We start from the raw sequence: 26084 nt of genomic DNA on the forward strand, positions 1-26084 counted from the left end.
GACGAGTCGAGGGGCACGGCAGGGCCGCCGCCCGTGAAGAAAGGCCATGTCACATCTGAAGCGCTGGATCATTAACACCATTCCAGCAGAAGGCCTGGGGGGGGGGAGGCTTCATTAAGTTTACATAATTTGTGAAATAATTTAAAGCACAATTTACAACCGCACGCTGCAAGGAGAGCCCTGCCAGGAAGCACCGCCACGTCCCGGCGCTCCAAGAGTTACAAACCCCCCCAGCCTTCGACAGCGAGACGTGTTCGAGGAGATTCCACAACGAAATAGCAGCATTTGAAGGATATCTCTCTCCCCTTTCTAAGGTCAGTGAAAAAGGGTTCTTTTCTTCTCCCTCCCATCAATCACCAATAAGTGGGCTTCGCTGAGAGGGAACGGCGTCTTCGGACGCGCGATTTCGGATGTAATAAGATCCAGGTCCTGGCTTTTCAAATGGTCACGCTGATTGAGCCCTGATGGCTCCTGCTCTTCGAAAATGGCTCTTCCAGTTCTTCTCTTTATTGGTCTGCCCTGCAAATGGGCTGTCGGATCATTCTTGGGGCGGGGGGGAAAAAAAAAAAAAAAAAGAAGCTCTTCTGCTGAAATTAGTTGATGGTCTCGTGCTTGATTTGGACAGTGCCTTTATCCTCCTCTCCCGAGCATGCTCTGCTACAGAAGGGGTCACAGGGGAGGGGGAGAGAGAGGGAGAAACGTTATTTCAGTAACTCCAAGTTATTTCCCGAAGTTTGGCTACGATTCCTTCCTGGGATTTGCAGTTCTTTTTAAATAAAAATATAGAATAAAGGAACATTGTGGACAAAACACACAGGTCACAGGAGCTGAATGAAGCTGTTTGAGGACTGGACAGGGCAGTGATTTTTGGAGGCCTGAGGAGTGGCAGGAATGATCCCTTTTCATCCCTCCTCACGCTCTCATGGCTCTGGTGCTATGGCTATTAAGGAAATTAAACCACCTGACCTTTACAATAAGGTAAATCCCATTCCCAGCAATTACAGCCTGGAGGAAATGCATCCTGAACCTTGGGCTTCATTAGACAACCACAGATCACGGAATGGCTGGAAGGGAACTTAAAGATCCTTTAGTTCCGACCCCCCCTGCCACGGGCAGGGACACCTTTGATAATCTCTGGGGTTTATGTCAGGAACAAGCCCAAATTTAAACCTTGGAATCTCACAGGAGACCCACAGACAGCTGATTGAAGTGTCTGAGCAACACTACGTGGCCACGCAGGGCACCTTCCCTCGTGAGTCTGGACTGCACTGTCACAGTCGTGGGAATTAGGGCTTGGGAAAAATCAAAACCACAGGGAATTAAAAACCAGTTGTCATGTGTGTCCACCAAACTCTCGTGGTATTCCCAAAAACAACCCTGTAAACCACTCACTGGGATCCAGCAGTGTTCCTGCAAGGGGTAAGGGCTGCACTTGGACTGGATTATAGGAAAATAGAGAACTGAGGGAGGCTCCTTTACCTGGTCCCTAAGAAACCTCCTTTAATTAGGGCGGTGTTAAACAGGGGCCATAAAAAAAAAAATCGAGGCCTTTTTGTGGCATTTCGGTTCACACACTAATTTCACGTATTTTTCTGTTTGATTGAAAAGTGGTATCCAGTAAAAATACTGGAGGATGAGGCGAAAATCCTGGGTTTATTCTGATTAGGATGCATGACGAAGGACCCCTCTACCCCAAAAATTCAAATACTAGTTACAAGGCCAGAGGATAATGTTTTGTAGCCAGGCTGTCGGGCACCAGCAGCTGCTGGCATCACTCTCTGAAGTATTTTTAAATCTCACCTGCCTGCAGAGACTTGTATGCCTCTGAAATTCAATGGTTTTATAGGAAATCATTGCACAGATTCATTAAACCGTAGACTAGTTTTGTTTTTATGTAAGAATTAGAACCTCCTGTAGCCCAGAGTGGGGGAATTAAAAAAAAAAAAAAACAAACCACCAAACCATAAAACGTGTATTTGAACAGCCACATTGTCCATATCAGTGGCTGGAAAAGTGGGAGAAGTGATTGAAATGCCCCTGGATGGTCCATATTAGTGCAGTGACTGGTCTGGGTGGAGATAATTCAGCCCTGGCGGCACAAATAAATGCCACATACAGTCCTAATATCTTCCCCTTAATGGCTCCATTAGGTGAGTTTCCCTCTCCATTACTATTACAATAAAATGCAAACATTAATAACGGGGTTTAATTCATCTCACTGGCTTCTCATGACTTTGGGAAAAAAAGATTTCAAGGGAAGATACAACAACGTGTCAAACACCCCCTGAATTAACAGCTCTCCGGGCTTTTCTAAGAAGGGGAGAAAAGGACAGATAGAGACATGAGATTACAGACAGGATGAGAAATAAGGAGCACACAGAAGAGAGGGGGGGAGATAATTATAAGCAAGATAGGGAAGAAAGAGGAGTCAATAAATTCAATTTATGAAAAGCACAGAGTGTGCTCAGCCCGAGCACAAGTGCCCAGACTCACCGCCAGGAAATCGGATTAGTAACTTATTTGGTTTTCAATATCTCCCTCTATTCCCTCCAGCAAATTTTCCTCTTCCTTTGTCTCTTGTAAGCCAGTGTCAGTTAACTTTTTCATTTCTGAACCTGCTATTTATCCCCCTCCCCTGGCTCCCGACCAAGAGAAGGTAATTTTGAAGTACTTTATAACAGCGTTTTCAGGAATTATTTTGGAAGTGACTGCCCGGACTTGTGGGCAAACAGAGTGAAAATAATTACAATTACAGCGCAAGGAGGACGAGCTGGAGAGGACTGATGCTCGTTATGAAAAACAATTGCTCCTGCTTGCAAATATTTCCATCATAAAGGACTTCTCCTTCCCTGTTATCATGAGAGAAGCCTCTCTGAATTCTCATCTTGAAGCACGTGTGAAACAGAATAAGAAACATTTGGGAAACACTTTTAACTACTTGACAGGCTTGCCTAAAGATCTTGAACAGAAAAAAAAAGGTGTTTGGAAGGGTTCAAAAACCTAATGCTCATATTTATGCAATTTCCTTTTCCTGCACCTTCTGAACATGCATTAATTCCTCCTCATCACAGCCTTCTGAAGAAACTCCCATCAGATACAATCTCTAGTTAGAGCTTAAACATGTATCAGTAATTAATCCAATTTCTTTTAGTTACTTTAAAAAAAGAATAAAAAAAAAAAAGACACGAAATTATAAATGCAGGAAATTAGTGTTACAGATGCTGGAAAATGCAGTGAAAAATCTAATCCACCACAGAACTACCCGATATCCAGTAACAGGTGACACGAGGAAATGGCCTCAAACTGGGCCAGGGGAGGTTTAGATTGGATATTAAGGAATATTTCTTCATGGAAAGGGTAGTCAGGCATTGGAACTGCCCAGGGCAGTGGTGGAGTCCCCTGGAGGGATTAAAAGTGTGGATGTGGCACTTGGGGACAGTGGTGGCCTTGGCAGTGCTGGAGGAGTGGCTGAACTCGATGGTCTTAGGGATGTTTTCCAACCTGAATGATTCCATGATTCTAATACTATTCACTGGCCTTTTTCCTAAAAAAAAAAGGAGCCTGGTGCATTAAAAAATGGGCAGGAACAGAATCCCAGAAGGGTTTGTGGTGGAAGAGAACAAAAGCCCACCCAGTCCCACCCCCTGCCACGGGCAGGGACACCTTCCACTGGCCCAGGCTGCTCCAAGCCTCATCCAACCTGGCCTTGGACACTTCCAGGGATACAGGGACAACAAATATCCCCCAGGATTTATTAAAGGAGGTGATTTTAAATGGGACAGGGTGATCTCCCTGGCACTTCCCCACCACCATTTCCTCCTCCCACGTCTCAGACACCACCAGACCACGAGCAAGCGTTGGACTCCACCAGGACTTTCGGGACAATCCTTTTTTTTTGTCAGGAATGCAGGACTGCAGCAGTGTCCCAGCAGAGAGGTCACAGAGGATCATCCTAGTCAAAAAGTCCTGCTGCTCTTCTGCCCAGGCAGAATCGAGTCTGGTGAAAATTATCAGCACGATCAAACACCAGGCGTGCTCTCTGGGTCTCTGCTGACACACTGGAACGTGTGCCCACACGTCTTCAAATATTAACTCGCAGAGTTTAGCAGGAATTAAGATCAACAGACTTCCCTAAGCCCTTTTTACACATCCTGCATATGCTCCACGAGCACATTTCCAACTGCCTTGTTTTAAGAACACAGCTGAGGTCAACGTTTGCATCTCCGCGTTCGAGAGATGTAAGCTGGGGGAAAAGGACAGCATTTAGGAATTTTAGCTTCTTTTAAATAAATTATGCACACACTGCTATCATTTTATGTTGCACTAATAAAGCATGAAGGTTTTAATCTGCATGACCTAAAAGGATGGAAGAGAGGAGGGCAAGAGAAGGCAAAGGGCAGTAACAGAGCCTTGGAGGACATAAAACAGGAGAAATGAAGAATTCCAACTGGTGGTCCATCTTTGAGACACTCATTAATTTCTCACAAATAGTACCATGTAGTTTAACCCCCTTTGTTTTTACTGCTAGAACTGCAGGTGGCAGGAAACATCTGATATTGGAAACCTGAGCAGTTCAACCAAGTCCAAGTGGCCTCCACAGAGTTGGTGAGAACACACAGGCTGGGAAACCCTTATAAACCGATGATAAAACCTTGTCTCCACCATTCCATGTTTTTCCAGGGTCCAACTCACCTGTTTGGCGTGGTTGACACAGCGCAGGTACTGGCTGGCCAGGGCAGAGCAGCTCAGGGTCTCCTGAGCGTGCTGTCGGTAGCACTGGAGGATTTTATCCTGCAGGTCAGCACAGATGGGGTGGGACTCGTATCTCCTGGAGAAAGAGGAAAGAACTTCATGGCTTTCTGCTTAAAAAGATTTCAGCAAAGGCACAGCTCTTTTTACTGAAATTGTTATTATTATTATGGAGTCACAGACAGGTTTGGGTTGGAAGGGACATTAAAGATCATCCACTTCCAACCCCAACACTATCCCAGGTTGCTCCAAGCCTTGTCCAACCTGGCCTTGGACACTTCCAGGGATCCAGGGGCAGCCACAGCTTCTCTGGGCAACCTGGGCCAGGACCTCCCCACCCTCACAGGGAAGAATTTCTTTCTTAGGAAGTGCTCAAGGTCAGGTTGGACAGGGTTTGGATTACCCTGGAATAATGGAGGGTGTGCCTGCCCATGGCACGGGGTTTGGAACTGGACGGGCTTTAAAATCCCCTCCAACCCAAACCATTCTGTGACTCTGAGCCTGATTTTGCTGATTGGCCAAGGCAGATCTATTTTACCACTATAAGGAAATGAAACATGGAGCACAAATGCTGCTCCTTGGGGGGAAGTGACTTCTCGACAACCACTCGAGATGTTCCGCTACAAAAAAAAAAAGAAAAAAAAAGAAAAAAAAAAAAGGCAACGTTAAGTCACCTTGATTTTACACTGTGTACCTACATCAAACATGCCCCTTTCTCTTTTCATTCATTACCCTGCATCTGTGAAAGGCCTAAACCGGAATTTAAATGCGGTCCCAGGTGCTTCCACGCCGCACGATCTCCGAGTTCAGAACTTCTGTCGACTCTTGACGGGAGGAGGATTTTCCCTTAATCCCTCCTCTGCTGATACCAGCACGCACTTCAAAAAGCACGGGAGGCATCAGGAGGTGCAGCCACAAACTGCTGCAAGCACAGTGGTGACGATGGCAAGGCGTGTGCTGGGATGGAGGACGAGAGGAAGCACCACGTAGACTCTCTGCAGGCTCCCGGTGGTGATGATTTTTAAGACCCGACTAAACCAGAGCTCATTTTAATGAGCCTGAATTGATAAACCAATACAATAAACCACGAGTTAACAAAAAAAAAAAATACCCAGAGTAAACCTTGCTGTGCCTTTTTATTCACGAGTGATTTTAAAGTGACTTCTTACATAAAGGTGAGGAGAGAAGGGAACGAGCTGCTGTGCCATTTGCTGCAGAAGTTCTGTCAATGTATTTAGAGCAATTTCAATGGGGGAACGAAACATCTGCCTAACAGGAACTTCCTGAAGTTCCTACATCAATTAATCCTTGGATTGGATATTGGGATGAAATTGTGGATAGTGGAAGGTGTCCCTGCCCGTGGCAGGGGGTGAAATGAGATGGCATTTAAGGTCCCTTCCAACCCAAACCATTGTGTGGCTCTATGAATAAGGGTCATTTTATAGAAGCATTTGAGAGTGTGTGGGGTTTGACTGAAGAAATAGCCTGTCAGAAAAGGCAAACAGTGCAAACCCAAAAATTGTGTGTGGAATCCATTGTAAAATGTCTGGGGGGGGGGTTCAATACCTGATAAACAAGCTGGGTCTGGTGCCAGAGCTGACCCTGCTTGGAGCAGGAATTGCCTTCCCTGAACTATCCCATGTCCTGAGAGAGGGAGATCTGTATTTTGGGACATGGGGCAGAGAAAGTGTCATCACAGAATCATGGAATGGTTTGGGTTGCAAGAGACATGAAGGATCATCCAGTTCCACCCCTGCCATGAGCAGGGACACCTTCCACTGGCCCAGGGTGCTCCAACCTGGCCTTGGACACTTCCAGGGATCCAGGGGCAGCCACAGCTTCTCTGGGAAACCTGTGCCAGGGCCTGCCCACCCTCACAGCCACGAATTTCTCTCTTTTATCTAATCTAAATCTCCCCTCTCTCAGTTTAAAGCCATTTCCCCTCATCCAACCACTATCTGCACAGGTAAAAAGTCGCTGTCGATAAATCAGATTCTGCCCCACGACTGCATTTATTTGTTTAATTGCTTGGGGATTTCACAACTAAACCGAAGGAAGAAGACAAAGTGTAGGAGTGCAGCAGGGAGGGCTGACAGATTTCCATCTCCACTCAGTGCAACTCAATAACTCCTTCACAGAATCAACACACACCCGAAATCTGAAAGCGAAAGTCAATATGAGCAGCAGCCTGAGCCACATGGCACGTCAGGAGCGGCGTGTTTTTATTAAGTTTACAATTACTTGATCTGCTTTCCCTTCTCCAGCTGCTCCTCAAGCACCTCAAATATTCCTGTGTGGTGGAACAAACCTCCTCTGAGGGAGCCCCACACCCCCCCCCCTTCCCCATCGAGCTGATGCATCACAACCTCATAAAGGTAATAAGATGAAAACACAAAAGAAAACCAGAGAGAGGCAGAGAGCCTTAAAAAGAAATATTCTATGCTAAAGCATGAAAAGAAAATTTAATGAAGGGAACTTTGTAGTCATCTGGGCTCTCTCAAAGAGCATAGCTTATTGTGCTCCTGGGGGCTCCGGGGAAGGAGCCCCTTCATGGCATTCAAACAAAATGTCTACTAAAGAGGAAATTGGAAATCACCACGGTGAGCTTTGCGAGTTTTGTGATAAAACTGACATCCTGACTGAAGGAATCTGAATGGCTGATGAGTTTCCAGCTGTGCAGGTATCTGGCACAATCCCACCAGATCAGGACTCGAGGCAATTGTCGTAAAATATGGCGGGGAGGGGGGTGAGGGAAACGACGACGAAAAAAGCAGCGTGCAAGGGAAAAATAGCGCCATTAGATGGGCAGAGCACCCATGGCTTAATTTAACTCCTCATTAAAATGCTGACACCTATCAAAGCCATCTGATTTTATTTGTGCAACCCCTGGCATCTCAGGCTACCTCTGCAGCGCCAAATAAAAGAGAGCATGCGGATCCTGTGGGTCCGGGGCCAAGCGGTGCGGAACAACGGCACGACCCGCAGCGCTTCGGGGCCAGGTCTTGCCCTCCCCTCCAAACAAACAGCTCAGCACACCCAAACCACAATTTGAGGACGGTCCCCAGCACGTGGCCGTGCCCAGGGAAGTCTTAGCTCTGAAACAAAACCCTACAAATGAACGTGCTACCAATTAGCCCCAGCACGGGAGGATGTTGGTGATGATGGCCTGACCTGGTTTATTTAGTCCTACTGATGTAGGAGAGGAGATCCCAGCAGTGCTGGCAGAATGCAAAATAAAAGGTCAAAATAAAAGAAGATGTTTCTTTTCTCGACGTTCTTATAATGCACACAAAGATAAGGAAGAAAAATTGATGGAAACACAAGGAAACTGAGGCAAATCCGCACCCTCACGGCAGGCAGCCCATGAAGTGGAATTGTTTACAAGTGCTTTATGAGCAGCCCAGGGGATTTTCAGAGGGATTTCTGGGAATTTAATCAACTGACATTGTCTACATCTAGTAGGAAATTCCTTCTGAGAAAGAAGTGAATGGGTGAAAGCCTAAGGAAAGGGTTTAAGGATGTGCATACCTTTGGGGAATTAACCACACGGAATCACAGAATGATTGGGTTGGAAGGGACCTTCAAGCCCATCCAGTTCCACCTCTTGCCATGGGCAGGGACACCTCCCACTATCCCAGGCTGCTCCAAGCCCCATCCAACCTGGCCTTGGACACTCCCAGGGGTGGGGCAGCCACAGCTTCTCTGGGCTGTTGGCAAAAAGGATGAGGGAGGGATAGAAGGTGGCATCACAAATCCTGCAGGGAGAAAGTAAATAGGGAATTGGGAAGCTGAAATGGGACCTACTGGGCTTCAAAGTGAAGATGTGTGACTCGAGAGGGACAACACTAATGGGGACACCAGTGACAGGATCAAAGCAGATGATGTGAATCTGGGCTAGGAAGAACCTCAGCGCTGCTTTCACCTGATACACTCACGGCAAGATTTCACTTCTCATGGCCAGAGGGGAGAAAATAACTGCAAAATAAACACTGCAGTCACTGGCAGGCTGAGCAGTGATGGATTTAGCTGAGCAGATGGACAGGGAAGGCCACATCTGAGACATTCTGCAGGGAGAAACGTGAGCGCAGCTGAGGAGACCCAGAGAGAAGGTCAGCTCAAAGCTGTGACACACCTGAAGCAGCAGCCAGGCAGTTGCCCCCTCCATCACCACACCAAAAAGCTGCTGCTGAGCGGGTTCTTCCCTTTTGAAAATTACCTCCTCCAAAAGGAGCCACTTCCAGCAGCATCGCCACTGAGAGAATTTCCAAGCCTGGCTTGTGAGGAGAAAACAGTCGCAAAACAAGACAACAGAACGAAAAAAAATAAGACAAAAGGGCAATAGGGCAATGAAGGTTCTCGCATTATTTTTAGTTTTTACATTAATTTACTCCTTATATTAAATTATTGTCGAGGTTTCTCTTTGCACATGGAGCGGGCGACGAGCTCGCGAGCGGGTCACGGAACGCGCGGAGGGCAAACCAAACGGTCCCTGCTCCTCTCGGAATCCTTGGGAAGGAACAACATGGCTCTGAGGGCTGGGTATCTACAGCTGACGGCACAAAGCGGCCCCTGCCCGAGCTGTGCCCACACAGAGCCCTCACAAGCGCCGTGTGGGAAGTGCTGCCAGCAAAAGATCAAGCACTTTTGGATCTTGCTTTTGTTGGTTCTTGCTTTTGTTTACGCTCGAACGCGCAGCGTGACTCCTCCGAAAGGTGGAAAAGCAGGAGTTCTCCTAACGAAATCTGTGATGAAACGGCGGCAGAGGACCACAGAGCTCCCTGCTCCACAGCAGAAAACGCAAAATCTCTGTGGTAATATTAAGTAAACGGCTTATTTAGGGGTTTAAATACAATTACTGTGCCTTTGATTGAGTCCAGTGTTGATATTCCCTGAGTTTTTTTTTCCTCCCGAAATCCCAGCACCCACAAAATCGTAGGATGGTAAATGTTTGCCATCCCCTCCTTTATTTCATCTCTCACCCAGCCCTCTCAAAAAGCAAATAAAGATCTATTTCCAACATTCTGACCTTTGGAATTTAGGGACAGAGATGGGAAGGGGAGGAAAGGCCCGTTCCAGCATATTCACACACACACAGAGCACATGAAGACAGACATTTAATTATGTCTGGGGAGCACCGAGTCAAGTTCAATATGTTGACAAAAGCCTGGTTTAACAAGTAAGACTGGCAGATAGTTCTATTGACCTTTAGAGAGGGCTCTTCTTTTCAATCCAGTGGATGTTTCCCACCTGGAAAAACACCTGGTGAGGTGGTCAGATATCAGTTCAGCTCTTAGCAAAAGCGAAATGGAAACGATTTCTTGTGTTGCAAGAACTTATTTACTGCGGGAGGGGAGGGAGGAGAATCTCTGAGGTTCACAGAGAGAAGCAATGATCTTAATTCTGGTAAAAGAAAAGAAATACAGAGCTTCGAGAAGCTGGAGAGGGACTTGGGACAAGACCTGGAGGGACAGGTCACAGGGAATGGCTTCCCACTGCCAGAAGGATAATGGGAGGGAATTCCTGGCTGGGAGAGTAGGGAGACCCTGGCACAGATTGTCCAGAGAAGCTGTGGCTGCCTCTGGATCCCTGGAACCATCCAAGGCCGGGTTGGAGCAACCTGGGAGAGTGGGAAGTGTCCCCATGGTAGGGGGTGGAATGACACGATCCTTAATGTCCCTTCCGACCCAAACCATTCTGACTAACTTCACATTTGCATGTGCAAAGCTCTGCCCTTTCTTAAACCCTTCCTTGGGCTGGGGCTTACAAGAGGGAGACAGTGGGATGAGGATCAGGAAAAGATTTCCTGGCTGTGAATCCTGATTCAACCAAGGAACAAGTTGCCAAGGTAAATCTTCAGGCTCTTGGGGACACTACATGAGGACTGGATCTCTTCAGCCTTGGGAAGGACAACACGAGATGGATCTGGGAAATTACAGGACAGAGGCAGCCAGAGAGTCTTTCTGGCACATTTACAGTGATAAAATAATTCAAATCTTTTTCCAAACCTCGTGAAAAGCTGGTACTCGGTGTTGGAGGATGTTGGGGTCATCATGAGCTCATTTGGGTTCAGAAGATAACTGCACAGTAAGGTTTGAGGAGCCCATCATGAGATTACAACCAACACTGCAATTTCTGGCTCGGGAAAGCCCCACTCCACTACTTGTTTGCAGGTGAAATGGTATCACTGCATAATTCCTTCATTTTCACGGTGTTCCTTAAAAACCCACTCCCAGCTGTTGCCCAACAATCTCAGGACATCTCTGACCTGCTTACGCTCCAAAAAGCTTGAGGGGCAAGCCATGAGAAGAAGACAAGATTCCCACCAACCCTGACAGACAAAATCAGTTTGAATATTTCCATTTTAATTGATATGAATTGACTTCCATTATCCCAAACTACCATTTGTTTATAAAACTCCCCTCCCCGAGGAAAGAAAAGAACAAAAAGCCCCTGAAAACACAAAATACACCAACAATTACCACACAAATGTACCTCACACACAGCTGGTCCCTGCAGCTGCGTGCTGGAATTACCCAAATTTAGGATGCACGTTCCTTTTTAGCTTCAGGGGCAGTTTTTATGGAATAGCAGGATCCTAAAATAAACAATCACACGGATGATAATGATACAAATTGCTTCTTACAGGGGCACAGACCCTTCTACAGCATGGAAAAGATAATATTGGCAACTACAGTCTTTAATTAGAAGGAACTCTGGAAGGAGCAGGGGGATATATTACATACCTATAAATTATATATATATAGAAATAACTTGGTCTTGCACTGATCAAACCCAGCTTGGCAGGTTCAGAGACAAAGAATGATCCCCTCAGACACTCCCAGGAACTAATCAGGACTTTGGGGGGGGTTGTTTCTGAAGGTTTAGGTGCAGCAGGGTGGTCTCCTCAGCTCCAGCTCATGGTGAGGCAGATCCAAGGCTTTGGGAAGCTGAATGGATGCTCTGGCTGATGTTTCCAACAGATTCAGTTCCAGGACTGCTTGGATATGTTGGTTACCATTACAAACTCCACTAAAATACAATGTAATGTGTCTAATTTGTAAAGGAAAGGTTAATTCTGCAACTGTTTAAACCCTGCTCCTATAGGAAGGTGCCAAAAAAATACGCAGTTCCATCCACTTAAATTACCCATCTTAATTTTAGCCCTGTCCCTACATTAAATTTCCCACAGTAATGTTACATCACTGCTTAAAGAACACAGGCAGAGCCAAAAAAAAAACACCACCAAATAAGCAGCATAAACCAAACCCATGGCAGGGAACCACGTTCCAGATTTATTGCTGCCACTTATTTCCCAAGAGCTACAACTCACTGCAGGCTCTGGGAACGCCTGAGTAACACCATCATCCCCAAAACTGTGGCAATAAAACCTTCACAGCACCTTAAACTACTGCACTAAAAAAAAAACCAACACAAAACAACCAAACCAGCCAGTTTTCCCTTTATAAAGGTGCTAAATAATATGTTTTAACAAGGGGACACGTTTCTCATCTACAGCAAAGGTCAACTGCCCCGCTCAGCACAAAGACAGTAACTTGTGGCACATTATTATCCAAATATTACTCTCCAGAGCAATATATATGTTTAACTATCTTCTCCAGCTATAAAAGGCCCAAACCCCCTGTTTACCGACCACAAAAATAAGAGATATTATGAGCAGAAGCAGCATCCAGAGAAAGCAATCAACAGTTAAACACTTCAAGCATCGCTGCTCCCGTGGGTGATGATTACTTGGGGGAACTGAAGGTTGTAATCTTAAGAGATAGTGGAATAAATGCCAATTTTTCATTTGGGCACGGAGTTATTTAACAAAAAAAAAAAAAAAAAAAAAGGGGGGCTTGGATTCACTGTGTGATAAGCCACAAAGGCTACATGTGCTTCTCCAGGTCTTGGGCCGGGCCGAGGATGAGCCGCTCTTTTCATAAAACACAATCAGCAACAACAATAAAGTGTCATCAAGCACCACAAAGAGTAATAATCACCCTGAGAACACGCTGATAATAAGTGGGTACTGGGCCTTGCCATAATATATCTTGGGTTTAATGCGCTTGTACAACGTGTCACAGAAATATTAAAACAAAATGACCTCAGCGTCCTTTTCAGAGTGTGAGCAGGGAAAATGCACCTCTGACCACGGAAGAATCAGGAACTGACTCAGAGAGATGAGCTGTAAATCCCAATAATTCACATTTTTTCATCACTTTTGTTATTTTCAAATTATTTTTCGCTGCTGGAACAGTGAACACTGCTGAATATTCTCCTCAGACTGTTGTAAGATGGGATGAAGATGATGTTCCAAAGGGCTGGAGCCCCTCTGCTCTCTCTGAAGCCAGGTTGGGAGAGCTGGGAATGTTCATCCTGGAGAAGAGAAGGCTCCAGGGAGACCTGAGAGCCCCTGGCAGGGCCTGAAGGGGCTCCAGGAGAGCTGGAGAGGGACTGGGGACAAGGGATGGAGGGACAGGACACAGGGAATGGCTTCCCAGTGCCAGAAGGCAGGGATGGATGGGAGATTGGGAAGGAATTGCTGGCTGGGAGGGTGGGGAGGGGCTGGACTGGATTTCCCAGAGAAGCTGTGGCTGCCCCTGGATCCCTGGAAGTGTCCAAGGCCAGGTTGGATCAACCTGGGCTAGTGGAAGGTGTCCCTGCCCGTGGCAGGAGCTGGAACTGGATGAGCTTTAAGTCCCTTCCAAGCCAAACCATTCCATGACTCTGTGAGGGCACCTGGAGAGCAGTTTAACACCAGCAGGCAGAAGGGGATTGCAGGGAAACTTCTGTGCCGACTCACAAAGATCTTCCAGAGGTCTCTCCTCACACTCTGTGTTCTGGCAGCATTAATTAGACACTGGGCTATTTAATGGAGCTCCTCTCTGATGCCAAGCGAGTCATTCTGATGCCTTGTGTTTTATAACCTCGGCACAGACATTTTCAGGTTCCTATTCCTCCTGCCAAGGTCTCCAGGTAGTTTGGGAGAGCGCTGCTTTCAAGTTAGTTAAAGTAGCTCGAGTTTGACAAACTTTAGATTAACCACCACAATTTCTCCCCAAGTTAGGTCGTGGCCCCTGATTTCAACTGGTTCTCACTAAAGTTTTCCTGCTAATTGCTGCTGACTGAAGATTTCGACTCTGCTGCTGCTTGGGGCTCGTCTCCTTACAAAGGATGGGACCAGGCTGAGAGGAAGAAAATGAATCCTCCTGCCATCCACAAATAAAAACTGGTGATCTTTGCCACCCTGCTGGGATTTTTGGTTTTGTTTTTGAGGGGGTCTAAATACAACACAGTCTGGAATAACCCTTGCAGGAGAACAGTAATAATTTAGAGGAAGGTGCATCAGTGATGGAAATTGGAAGAGGAACAGCGGGCTTTTTTTTTTTCTACAGACCTTTCCTCCTCTTCCTCCTCCTCCTCCTCCTCTTCTTGGCATACTGCAAACAGGTATAACTTAAATAAATAATTTACACCTCTTTCAGGTCATGTCACAAACAACAAAAGGTCACTTTTGGGGGTGCTGCCTCTAGAAAGCAGCAGGATCTGATCCTGTTCATCCCACATGTAGGAAAGGTGAGTCCAGTTTAAAGCAGAGGTGGGAGCCCCCCCCCCCTCCAAGGGTTCAGGGAGCTCAGAGAGACAATAATGAACATAATTATAGTTAGTTATTGTTTGCTCTACTTACAGCCCCATTTTATAATGCTCCTGCCAGCGGAGCTGGTTTATGTGATGCCTTTTTCATGCAGCAACCTTTTCATAAATCAGGGCAAAAGCAATAGCAGGCAGTTTCTCCTGCAGCCTGCTTGACAATAAAAGTTAACACAGAGAGCCCTGGCTGTTATCAATCTTCATAAATGTGTCCATGATATGGCAAGTCTGTTCCATATTACACCAAGCCTCTCCCTAATGCATGCACAGGAGCAACCCAGGGGCTTAAGGGAGCTCCTAAATGCCTCTGGAAGGGGGAGCCACGTGAAGTGGCAAGGGAAGTTTGGAAGAAATAGCTGCTTTTTCTCATTTCTTTCTACACACAATAAAATGATTCCACTTCAGAGTGGGTCTAAATGTCTATTCCTACAACAGGAATTTTCACATGTGAAATAAAGAACCCAGGAAAATGTGTATCACATTTGGGGAATTCTAGTAAGGAGGGGAAATTATCAGTATTTCAGTCGTTCCTTTCAGCAGAGATCCATGTGATGAGGGTTTTTATATTCAAGCACTGAACTCCAGCAGAAGTAATAATTATCATTTCAGTACCACACACTGAATTATTATTTCAGTAGTACACACACCCTCCTAAGGAAAAGAAGGGGGAATGCCTGAGCTGTGTTACTTTGGATCTTCCAGGGCCTAAAGGGGCTCCAGGAGAGCTGGAGAGGGACTGGGGACAAGGGATGGAGGGACAGGACACAGGGAATGGCTTCCCAGTGTCATTTAGATGGGAGATTGGGAAGGAATTGCTGGCTGGGAGGGTGGGGAGGGGCTGGACTGGATTTCCCAGAGAAGCTGTGGCTGCCCCTGGATCCCTGGGAGCGTCCAAGGCCAGGTTGGAGCAGCCTGGGATAGTGGGAGGTGTCCCTGCCCGTGGCAGGGAGATGGAACTGGATGATCTTTGATGTCCCTTCCAACCCAAACCACTCTGTAATTATTGGGAACTAATTCATTTACAATGTTATCCTTGACAAGAGGGTGATGGTGGAACTCGACCTTCCCACGAGGGAGCCAAAATATTCAGCAGAGAACAACCGGCGAACACCCTGAATTTGGCACCGAATTTATCAACAAACAACTTGCTTTTAAACCCCACACTGACCCCACTGATGGTGACTTCATTTATTGGGAGGGTTATAACAATTTTTGGGGGCCCAACTGCTGCACCTCGAGGGGAAGGGGAAAGAGCACGTGATGGAAGAGAAGAGACTGCACAGAGGTCTGTCCATCACACACAGATCTATCCCCACCTCCCTTTGCCTCCAGGAATGCACACCCACAGCCATCTGCAGGGAATATTATCCATCTCAACACACCCTTGGCAGGGCAGTCCATCTTCATCAGGTTTATAGCCCCACACAGGGCACTCCAGCGGAGCCTTCCAGACACACAATATCGTTTTATCTCTTCCACTCCGTCCCTTCCCCGGGGTTTAAACGTTGGCTTTAAAATGTTTCAGGATATTCTCAGATTTTATATCCCGGGTAGATGAATGGGGAGGCAGAGGACAGTGACACAGAGTGTGCCTTTATGGTTATTTTGGTTTTAAGCACCGACAAGTTCTCCAATTTCAGTTACAGATCCTCCAGATCTACAGCATAGCTAACGCTTTACTGCCCCATAAACTGTCCTGGGGAAGAAGAAATTCTCCTAAATTTCTCTTATTATTTCTCTTATTTGTGTCTTCCTAATACTCTTTTAGGGTTGGAAGGTGCTGCGGGTTTTATGCTTCTAAAGTGGAACATAAATATCAGGGTCAAAAATGCCCAAGCAGATCATAAATAGTTGGGAAATCCCCTCTAAAAACCAGCAGGGAGAGTCTGGACTTGCTTCAGAAGGGAGCTCATGTTCAGGAAAATTGGAAATAGGATTTGTCAGGTACCGTAAAAGGCTGTTAAAAGTGGGTTGGGTGATTTCATGGCCCTTTTCTCCCACAGATGTCAGGGCTCATCCTTTAAAAAAGGCGGTGATCACCACGGAAAGAGTCCAACAGCACGCTCAGGAAATAAATCAGCATTTTTGACAGAGGAATACTGAGAATAACAGGGCAAAATTTAAAGAGAATACAGGGGAAAAATTCCTGTATAGGACCCAAGTGTGTGTAAAGTGACACAGGTGGTCTGTGAGGAGGTGCAGAGCCGCCTTTGGATCAATTAATTGACTTTTTTTAGAGATGCCCATTGGAAAAGCTTGGGAAAATCTGGACATTTCAAGCTAAAAATAGAAAGAATCATTGTTTTGTTGTTTTGTTTTTTTTTTTTAATAAGGTTTGGTGACCTCAGGGAAATAATTTCAAAATGGTTATATTAATAAAAGGTAATTAGTGTCTATAATTCAAGTATCAAATGACAGATTCTCCCTGATCAAAGGAGTAGAATTGATAAGTCGTGTAAATTTAGGGGTAGAAAGAAGTGGTAAAGCTCATGAGAGCAGGATTCCTGCTCTTCCCTTGGTCAAAAATGTACATTCTGGTATCCTGATCAATTCATGGACAACAGAACTGCTTAAGAAACAAAATTATACTTAAAAAAAAAAAAAAAAAGGAAAATCCCTAATTATCTTATGCTGGAAATGCCACTGAAGGATCAACACAGAAGGCCAAAATATCACTGCTTGATTCTAATTAAAATGGAAACCAAAAGTTTGGTGACTTGGAACCTCTTACTGTAAATGAGACCTGAACCAATTCACTGAAAAAAAACACCCCAAAATAAAAATATAAATACATATGTAAAAGATCTAAAAATGTATAATATGTAAATATATTAAAGATATACTATACATTATATATAAATATGTATAATATTTATATTAAATTGTGTATAATATACATACACAAATATATATAGAAGATATACATATATATGTATAATATACTGTAAGAGGAAGAACTTTTTATAAAGTTGGTGTAAAAATTGGCAGCCATCAACCACTTAATTCCAAACTAAATTTGGCAAACATTGACCTTGGTCCATCCCCCCAAGCCTCAAGGGACAACAGCAACTTATGTCCCAGCATTTCTGCTGGTCCTCAGTGGAGAAGGAGGAGTTTTATTTTTATAAATGTAAATAAACCAGCAGCTGGTTCTTGGACTGGGTGCTGGAAGTCCAGGGAACGTGTCTGACGCCACACATTGTGCTGAAACCCTGACAAAGGACCAAATCTGATGGAGATTCACCCGGTTCGGGCTGCCCTGAGCGAACAGGGGGATAAAAAGCAATACTGGAAGATAAACTGCAATTACAAGTGCAGCTCTGCTCAGACAACAGCTATTACAGCCCACCTGTTCTCCTGAAATCTTATATGTTTCCTACAGTAGAAGAGTTAAATTAAATATTTTTATACCATTCAGCTTTTTTTTTTTTTTTACCATTTTAGCTTTTACACCATCTCGCTTTTTAGAGGCGAGGGAGGTGCAACACCCTTTGCCAGACGCCACCATTTGCAACTCCAGTAACAGTTTTTACTCACAAAACCTGAAGTTTTACTTTTAAAACGAATCTCATGCCAACTAGGAGGGATCAAGAGAAGCTTAACACTTCCCTGGAAGTGTCCAAGGCCAGGATGGATAAGGCTTGGAGCAACCTGGGCTAGTGGAAGGTGTCCCTGCCCACGGCAGAGGGGCAGAACTGGATGATCTTTAAGGACCCTTCCAACCCAAAACCATCCTGTGATCCCAGATACTTCGTAGGACATCTGAATACTGTTTTTGCAAACCTTATTTGCTGGCTCTGACAGCACTTTCCAACAAAGCACAGCATCTGACATTACTTCCCCAAATGTTTAATGCATATTTTGGTTTTACCGCCGTGATTTCCCTCAGGGGGAGCCCAAACAGAAGCAACTCTGGTCTATTATTTTTTTTTTTCTTGATTTAGCCCAAAACTACTGGAAAAAAAATTAAAAAAAAAAAGGGGGGAAGAAGTGGTTAATTACAAGCAGCAGCAAATGAGCTGCAGCGAGAGCAGGAGGTGCTGTGAATGTAAATCAGCGGCGCCCGATGCAGCCCCAGCAGCTTCCCGAAGTAATGAGATCCCGCCGCTGCTCCGGCATCCTGCTTTGATCACTTCATCTTGTTCAGGGGGCTCTGATGGGAAAACAAAGGTCTGTGGCACTGACCTCCCTCCCTGCAGCTCCCTCACACGCACAAATATTAGTGCCTGATCAAGGAGCGCTGTCTTTCCACCCCGTGGTTTTGGAGTGGATGGTGACATAGCCGGGGGGGGCCCTGACTAAACACTACAAGCTCCTTGCGATGGGAAGTGTCATGTAGGAACATGTTGGAGGTAATTGGTGATTCATTCTTCACCCTGCAGCCAGGAACAGGTGAATTTCCTTTGGAAAAAAAAAAATCACCCCCATCAAGCGCTGCAAAGCAAAGCTCCCCTTCCCCAAAGGGAGCTTTTTGATTCTGGGGGCTGTGAGATTTGTGGGATTTGATCCCACAGATGGCTCGGCCTCATTAAAAAACAACCCTGGAAAAGGTATTTGTAAATCTCAGCCACCAAAGATTAGGAGATACAGAACAAATTAATAATAAAAAAGGAAGAGACTGAGGGGTTTTAACCTTCCTGGCCGGAATTGGGAAATCGCCGAGTCGTGTTTGTGGGAAATCCCAACAAAGGATGCTTAAAGCATTAAAAACAAGAGGCTTTACTCCTGGGGAGGGAGGAGGCAGCCAGATGTCCCAGGGCAGAGCCTGATGTTCCAACCACGCCATGAGGAGCTGCTCCATGTCCTGGAACTGCAGCCAGCAAGGGCTGTCCTTAATGAGAACATCCATCAATTTCCAGGGGACTCGGATGATTCCCAGCACACAAAACACACCAATTTCACTCTTGGCCACTGAGGTGTGAAGGGAGAGTTTCACTCACTTGACTTCATAAAGAAGTTCTGTAAAATTACTTAATTTTCTCTGCAAGCAAACAGAGGAAACCCACAGTGGCTGAGACACGAGCATGTGCTTCCCCCTTCCAACACATCAAATCAGACCTTCAGATCACAAAATCACCAAATGCTTTGGTGGAAGGGACCTTTAAGATCATTTAATTCCAATTCCCCCTCGTTATCCTACAATAACAATCCTATAGTTATTAGTTATCCTACCACAGTTATCCTGCTCTAACAATATCCTGCAGTCACTGTCCTACCCCACCTGTCCTACCTCCCAGAAAATCTGTTGTTATCTTAAGTATTAATTCATACAAAATTAAAAAATCTTCCTCATGACTTCATGCTCTACTAAAATTAATTTAAAGGTTATTTTCTCCATTCCAGGCCATAAAGTACCTCGCTGTGTGCAAAACTGGTGGTAGCCTGAGGGGAGATTTAATGAATGTATCCATGATTTCTAAAAAGGGGAGAAAAGATTATGGCAAACATGGAGAGTATTGGCTTGTCCTCTTCATTAATGTGCTGCCTCAATTTTGAATTATGGATTTTAAAAGTTGACATAAGCCTTAAAAAAAAACCACAGTCAGCGCTTCAAACCTGTCTGCTGACCAAACAAGCACATTTCACATTTAAATTTCGATATTTCCCCAAAAAACACAGGTCCCCTCAGGATTCGGTTGAACAGAGAAACGCACGGATACTGCGCCAGACTCCCCTGCTCAGAATGAATCTGCATCCCGCTGAAAAGTGCACAATTAATATTTCATCCGGCCCTGCTGAGTTCCCTCCCTCCTAATGGACTGTATCGATCACAGGGAAGAAAGTTAAACGTCTGCCTTGCTGGAGGGGGAAACCAAGGTGGCTGTGTACAAAGGGATCGCCATCTCGCAGGTAAACACACTGAATGAAGGGTTTATAGGATGCTGATTTCCTAAAGCTGCCCAAGGGATATCCCCTTGGATGTTTATGTAACAACTGGGACCTCCAAAGCCCCTTCGTCAAGTTGGAACGGGGTGATCTTGAAGGTCCCTTCCAACCCACACCGTCCTGTGTTTCTCTGATTCTAAGCTAAGCTGAGCTACTGGAAGGCAGAAATTCCTAATTCTTGCTTGCCTCTCCAGTCCAAGGCCGTGAATAAGGAATTCATGATGTGAAGGGTTTCATCAGCTGAGGGAAAGCCGGGGCAAAACAAAATCTCTTGGATCAAGTCGTAGAACAAAGTCAAACACGTTCCTTAAATGAGCTCTGCCCCTCGGCTGAATCCATCAGGATTCAGTCCTGGCTGAAAGAACTGAGCAAATAAATAAACCACATTCTGGTTTATTTAAAAAAAAACAAACCCAACATTCAAAGATGATGCTTGTGGAGTGTAACGTGTCAGAGCTCAGTCAACAGCACCACTCAAATCAGGGTAAGGAACTCTCCCGGTGCCAGCACAGCTGTTTGTGAAGAGCTGGAGGAGCAGAAAGAAAGAGAAACAAGACCTTCAAGTAGCTCTGCAGCTGTGAAAAGCTCTGGGGGCCGAGCCGAGCTGGTGGTTATTTAATACTGGGCACTCCCAGAATAATTTACCAACAGCTTACTCTTCTCTGCGGGATGCCAGGAGTAACTTGGGATCATCATCCCCACACGTGACAAAATAATTCCATCCCACTCCCAGCCACAGCACCAGCAGGGCAAACAGCACTGAAATGATTGTTTCACGACAGAGCACCACAAATGCTCGCTGGATTTGCAGGAGGAAAGATTAATTCAGGATGTTCCTGCGTGGAGCTCATCGTCCTTGGCCGAGCAAAGGGAGCTTAACTAGAGGCAGGAAGCCTGAAGGATCTGTCCAAGCATTTTTAATAGCTTTCCATTTTCTGTTATTGAAGAAACACTAGGTAGGGTTTTCACAAATAATTGATGTTCTGTACTTTTAACTTCAGTTTTCAAGAGCAGCCGCTGTTAATTCACGGCCAGGTTGAGGCAACCTGCTCTGGTGGAAAGGTGTCCCTGCCCCTGGAACAAGATGAGCTTTAAGTTCCCTTCCAGCCCAAACCATTCTGGGATTCTCTAACTCTAATTAAGACACAAAAGGGATGGCTAAGAAACCGAAAGTTTCTCACCAGGGGACCTGCACAAGCAGAAACAAGGCAGGAGTGATTTGCCTGGCTCTCTGCAACACGGATTTCTGTGTTACAGCAGCACGGGAGTACAACAGGAGAGTCACTGAGGACATTTGCATTAAGGAACTATCAATATTCCTAATTTACAGTGAAGAAGAGTCGCTTCAAAGTCACCATATGTGCCCCAACATCAGAGGGGTAATGAGGACAGCGAAATAAAGCCCCACTCCCCTGGACTCGCCGCGATGTTGTCAATAAAAAGGTTATTTCCTCTCTATCCTTTTTTTCCCAATGTCCAGAAAATCAGCATCACTGCTCTGTGAGACAATTATATCTGAAGATCCAGCAGTGTCACTGTTATTCATTTAATGTGGCTTCACGACACGCTCCCTCAGCTTCACTCACAGTTCAAAAGAGTATGAGTTAAAACACAACTTCAAGGGAATACTCCCAGTATTTCAAATATTTACAGACAAGCATCGAACACAGGAAGGTGTCCCTGCCCACGGTCCCCAGACCATGGATGATCTTTGAGGTTCTTTCCAATTCTTTGGCGATAATGATGCTTTAAATTTCATTTTCAGTAAACACTGAGAAAGCAAGCCTTGCGACACAGAAGTCAGCAATCAAAGGAAGGCTGATGAATTGTCATTTATCCCCATTCATTCCGTCCTGGGTCAAATCAAACGTATTCCTGCTGAAGATATTTTCCAGGAGATGAGTCCCCACGCCCATCAGAGCGATGGAAACGATCCAGGATCACCTGAAATGGATCGATCTGGTCCGTAAAACCTCTCTGAAAATGTCTGGGATGATGTGTGAAGGTTTCACTGCCTGAAGCAGCCTGAGCAAATCCCAAACCTTCCAGTGTTTATCCAAACTGCTCCCCCAGAGGAATTCCTCCTGATGGTTCATGTCCAAAAGTCTCACAGTAAGGGGGAATAAAGCCACCAAAATCTGGGATTCAGAACAAACACCTCAACTTCCAAATGCTGCCAGGGATCCTCCATGATTACAGCTGTTAGTGCCGGATAATTTCCTCCAGGAATTCCCCTCTCAGGGACGGGGTGGGATTGTTGGGGTTGTCCTGGGCAGAGCCAGGGGTTGGATCAACGATCCCTGTGGTTTCCCTTCCAGCTCAGGACATTCTGTGGTTCTGATCTCCACAGAGATCAGAACCACAGTGCTGCGATGCACGAAATGCAGAATTTGGGTTTGGAAGTGACAAATTATTCCATTATTCCTCGAGCAAAATCTGGGGAATTCATTACATTAGTGGGCAAAACCTCACCACCAGGAGGATCAGGCAATCCCCAAAGAGGCCCTGGGGGTGGGGACAAAGCTTTTTGCCCCAAAAACCATCAGCAACTCCATGTTGTCAGTGAGAGCAGCGGAGCAGGAGGGGAATGGCAGGACATTCCGGAAAAAGCACCAGAATTCCACATCTCCCACAAGGAATCAAAACCCAGAGAAGACAAAAACGTTTGTTTTAGGCTGACTCTGCCCTGCCTGCTTACTCTGCTCCTAAATGAACAACGAAGATGTTCCCTGGCTCTGAATTCCACAGGGGAATACAAATGTCACCGAACTTCCCCGCTTCAAATTAAAGGGAAAAAAAACACAAACTCAACCAAACCCACAACCCAAAGGTGCAATTTGATTAGGAAAAGCTCAAATCCTTGCCCAGAGCCTGGCTCTTCCTGTAACACAGCATTCTTTTTTTTTTCTTGTGCAAACCTCTCATTTACAACAGAGACATCTCCGTAATGGGATAAAACATTGAAGTTCTTTCAATAAAACTCAATAAAACTCATTGCAGACTAATTGTATAAGGAAAAAAAATGGAAATATTTAATATATAATAACAGTGTCCACTTCACTCTAGAAAGAGATGTAGCATAAAAGGGGAAGCAATTCAAGTCAATAAAACTTGATTAATTGTAGACTCAATGCATGAAAAACCCAGGAAATATTTAATATATAATAATAGTATCAACTTCACTCTAAGAAGAGGTGTAGCTTAAAAAGGGCAAGAAATTCAAGTTCTCTCAATAAAACTTGGCAGCTAATTGCAGCCTAATTGTATTAAAAAAACAGGAAATATTTAATATATAATAATAGTACTTGACCCTTGAAGGAGCTGTGGCTTAAAAAGGAGAAGAAATTCAAGTCAATAAAACTTGGCAATTAATTGTAGACTCACTGTATATAAAAAAAACAGGAAATATTTACTATATAAGAACAGTACCCAGTTCTCTTCACTCTTGAGAGAGGTGTAGCTTAAAAAGGGGAAGAAATTGAAGTTATCTCAATAAAACTACATGGCTAATTGTATAAGAAAACGCCAGGAAATATTCAATATATAATAGCTGGATCCACTCCTCTTTGCTCTAGAAAGAGGGGAAGCTTAAAAAGTGGAAGAAATTCAAGTTCTCTCAACAAAACTTGGTAACTAATTGTATAAAAAAACCTAAGAAATATTCAATATATAACAATAGTGTCCACTTCTCCTCGCTCTTGAGGGAGATGCAGCTTAAAAAGGGGGAAGAAATTCAAGTCCATAAAACTTGGTACTTAATTGCGGTCTAATTGTATAAAAAAAACCCAATAAATATTTACGATGTAATAACAGCACCCACTTGAGTCTTTAAAGAGGTGCAGCTTAAAAAGGGGAAGAAATTCCAGTCCTCTCAATAAAACTCGGTGACAAATTGCAGACCTGTCTCAATAAAGTGGAATTATTTGTAGGAACACCCCAGTTGTGTCTGTCAATGCTGCCCTCAGAACCTGCAATCCCAGCGACCTGCAGCAATCGGATCCTGCCTTAGCAAAGCTTTCCTCCTTTTTACTTCCTGTTTGTTCCCTTTTTACTTCCTATTTTTCCCCTTTTTATTTCCTATCTTATCCCTTTTTACTTCCTTTTTTCCCTTTTTTACTTCCTATTTGTTCCTTTTTTGCTTCCTATTTTTCCCCTTTTACTTCCTAATTTTCCCCCTTTTTACTCCTAATTTCCCTTCCTTTTAATTCCTATTTTTATTGCTCATTTTCTAATTTTCCCCTTTTTACTTCCTATTTTTCCCCTTTTTTCCACTTCTTATTTATTTCCTTTTTTACTTCCTAATTTCCCCCTTTTTACTTCCTAATTTTTTACCTTTTTATTTCCTATTTTGTCCCTTTTTACTTCCTTTTTTCCCCTTTTTACTTCCTAATTTCCCCCCTTTTACTTCCAATTTTTATCACTTTTTCTTTTCTAATTTTCCCCCTTTTTACTTCCTATTTTTCCCCTTTTTTCCACTTCTTATTTATTCCTTTTTTACTTCCTAATTTCCCCCTTTTTTACTTCCTAATTTTTCCATTTTTACAGCCTATTTTTTCCATTTTACTTCCTATTTTCCCCCTTTTTACCTCCTAATTTTCTCCCTTTTTATTTCCTAATTTTTTACCTTTTTACTTCCTATTTTTTCCCCTTTAACTTCCCCTTTTTACTTGGTATTTTCCCCCTTTTTACTTCCTAATTTTTTCCCTTTTTATTTCCTATTTCCCCCTTTTTACTTCCTAATTTTTCCCTTTTTACTTCCTATTTCCCCCTTTTAACTTCCTTTTTCCCCCTTTTTTACTTCCTAATTTCCCCCTTTTTTACTTCCTAATTTTTCCATTTTACATCCTATTTTTTTCCATTTTACTTCCTATTTTCCCCATTTTTGCCTCCTAATTTTCTCCCTTTTTATTTCCTAATTTTTTACCTTTTTACTTCCTATTTTTTCCCCTTTAACTTCCCCTTTTTACTTGGTATTTTCCCCCTTTTTACTTCCTAATTTTTTCCCTTTTTATTTCCTATTTCCCCCTTTTTACTTCCTAATTTTTTCCCTTTTTATTTCCTATTTCCCCCTTTTTACTTCCTAATTTTTCCCTTTTTACTTCCTATTTCCCCCTTTTAACTTCCTTTTTTCCCCTTTTTTACTTCCTAATTTCCCCCTTTTTTACTTCCTAATTTTTCCATTTTACATCCTATTTTTTCCATTTTACTTCCTATTTTCCCCATTTTTGCCTCCTAATTTTCTCCCTTTTTATTTCCTAATTTTTTACCTTTTTACTTCCTATTTTTTCCCCTTTAACTTCCCTTTTTACTTCCTAATTTTCTCCCTTTTTACTTCCTATTTTTTCCCTTTTTTTTTTTTTTTTTTTTAGAGTCAATGGACCAATACTGAACCCACTGATCCAAAAGCCCCAAATAATATTTAGGAAATGTGGTTTCAGGTGCAAAAACAACACAGCAACTGCAGTAGTGGCATTACAGCAAAAACCAGTCAAACAAGTGATTTAAAATCTAGAAAATTAAGAAAAGATCTGTTTTATTAAGTGTTTGGAGTGTGATTTGCTCCCCAAATTCCTCTCGGAAAATACTCTGATTTATGCAGATTGGCTGAAACGTCCTTGAGAATTATTTTCTTAAAATTACTTCATGCAAAGGACTGACCTCTGCAATACCTACCAGCTCCATTTGTGCAAAAAAGGACCCCAAAATATCTGATTTACCTGGGAAATCATTCACATATCAGAGGAAAAAACCCAATCCCAAAGCCACTTCCCACCTCTGGCCACAAAGCCCAGCCAGAG

General features: G+C 44.2%; 1 protein-coding gene across 1 annotated transcript in view; it reads right to left on the reverse strand.

Annotated features, from left to right (window-relative positions):
* Positions 1-372: 372 nt before the first annotated feature.
* LOC114061023 (MICOS complex subunit Mic19-like) overlaps positions 373-26084 on the reverse strand; it is a 53242-nt gene continuing 27530 nt past the window's right edge. The window contains exons 4-5 of the mRNA XM_027891005.1: positions 4693-4828; positions 373-657 (exon numbers count right to left, since the gene is read on the reverse strand). Coding sequence (XP_027746806.1) covers positions 631-657; positions 4693-4828 — 163 coding nt within the window. The 3' untranslated portion in view covers positions 373-630. The remainder of the gene's footprint in view (positions 658-4692; positions 4829-26084) is intronic.

This window comes from Empidonax traillii, unplaced genomic scaffold, assembly GCF_003031625.1.
Source record: "Empidonax traillii isolate 1590-97213 ecotype Southwest subspecies unplaced genomic scaffold, ASM303162v1 scaffold306:size632451, whole genome shotgun sequence".
Classification (NCBI taxonomy): Eukaryota; Metazoa; Chordata; class Aves; order Passeriformes; family Tyrannidae; genus Empidonax; species Empidonax traillii.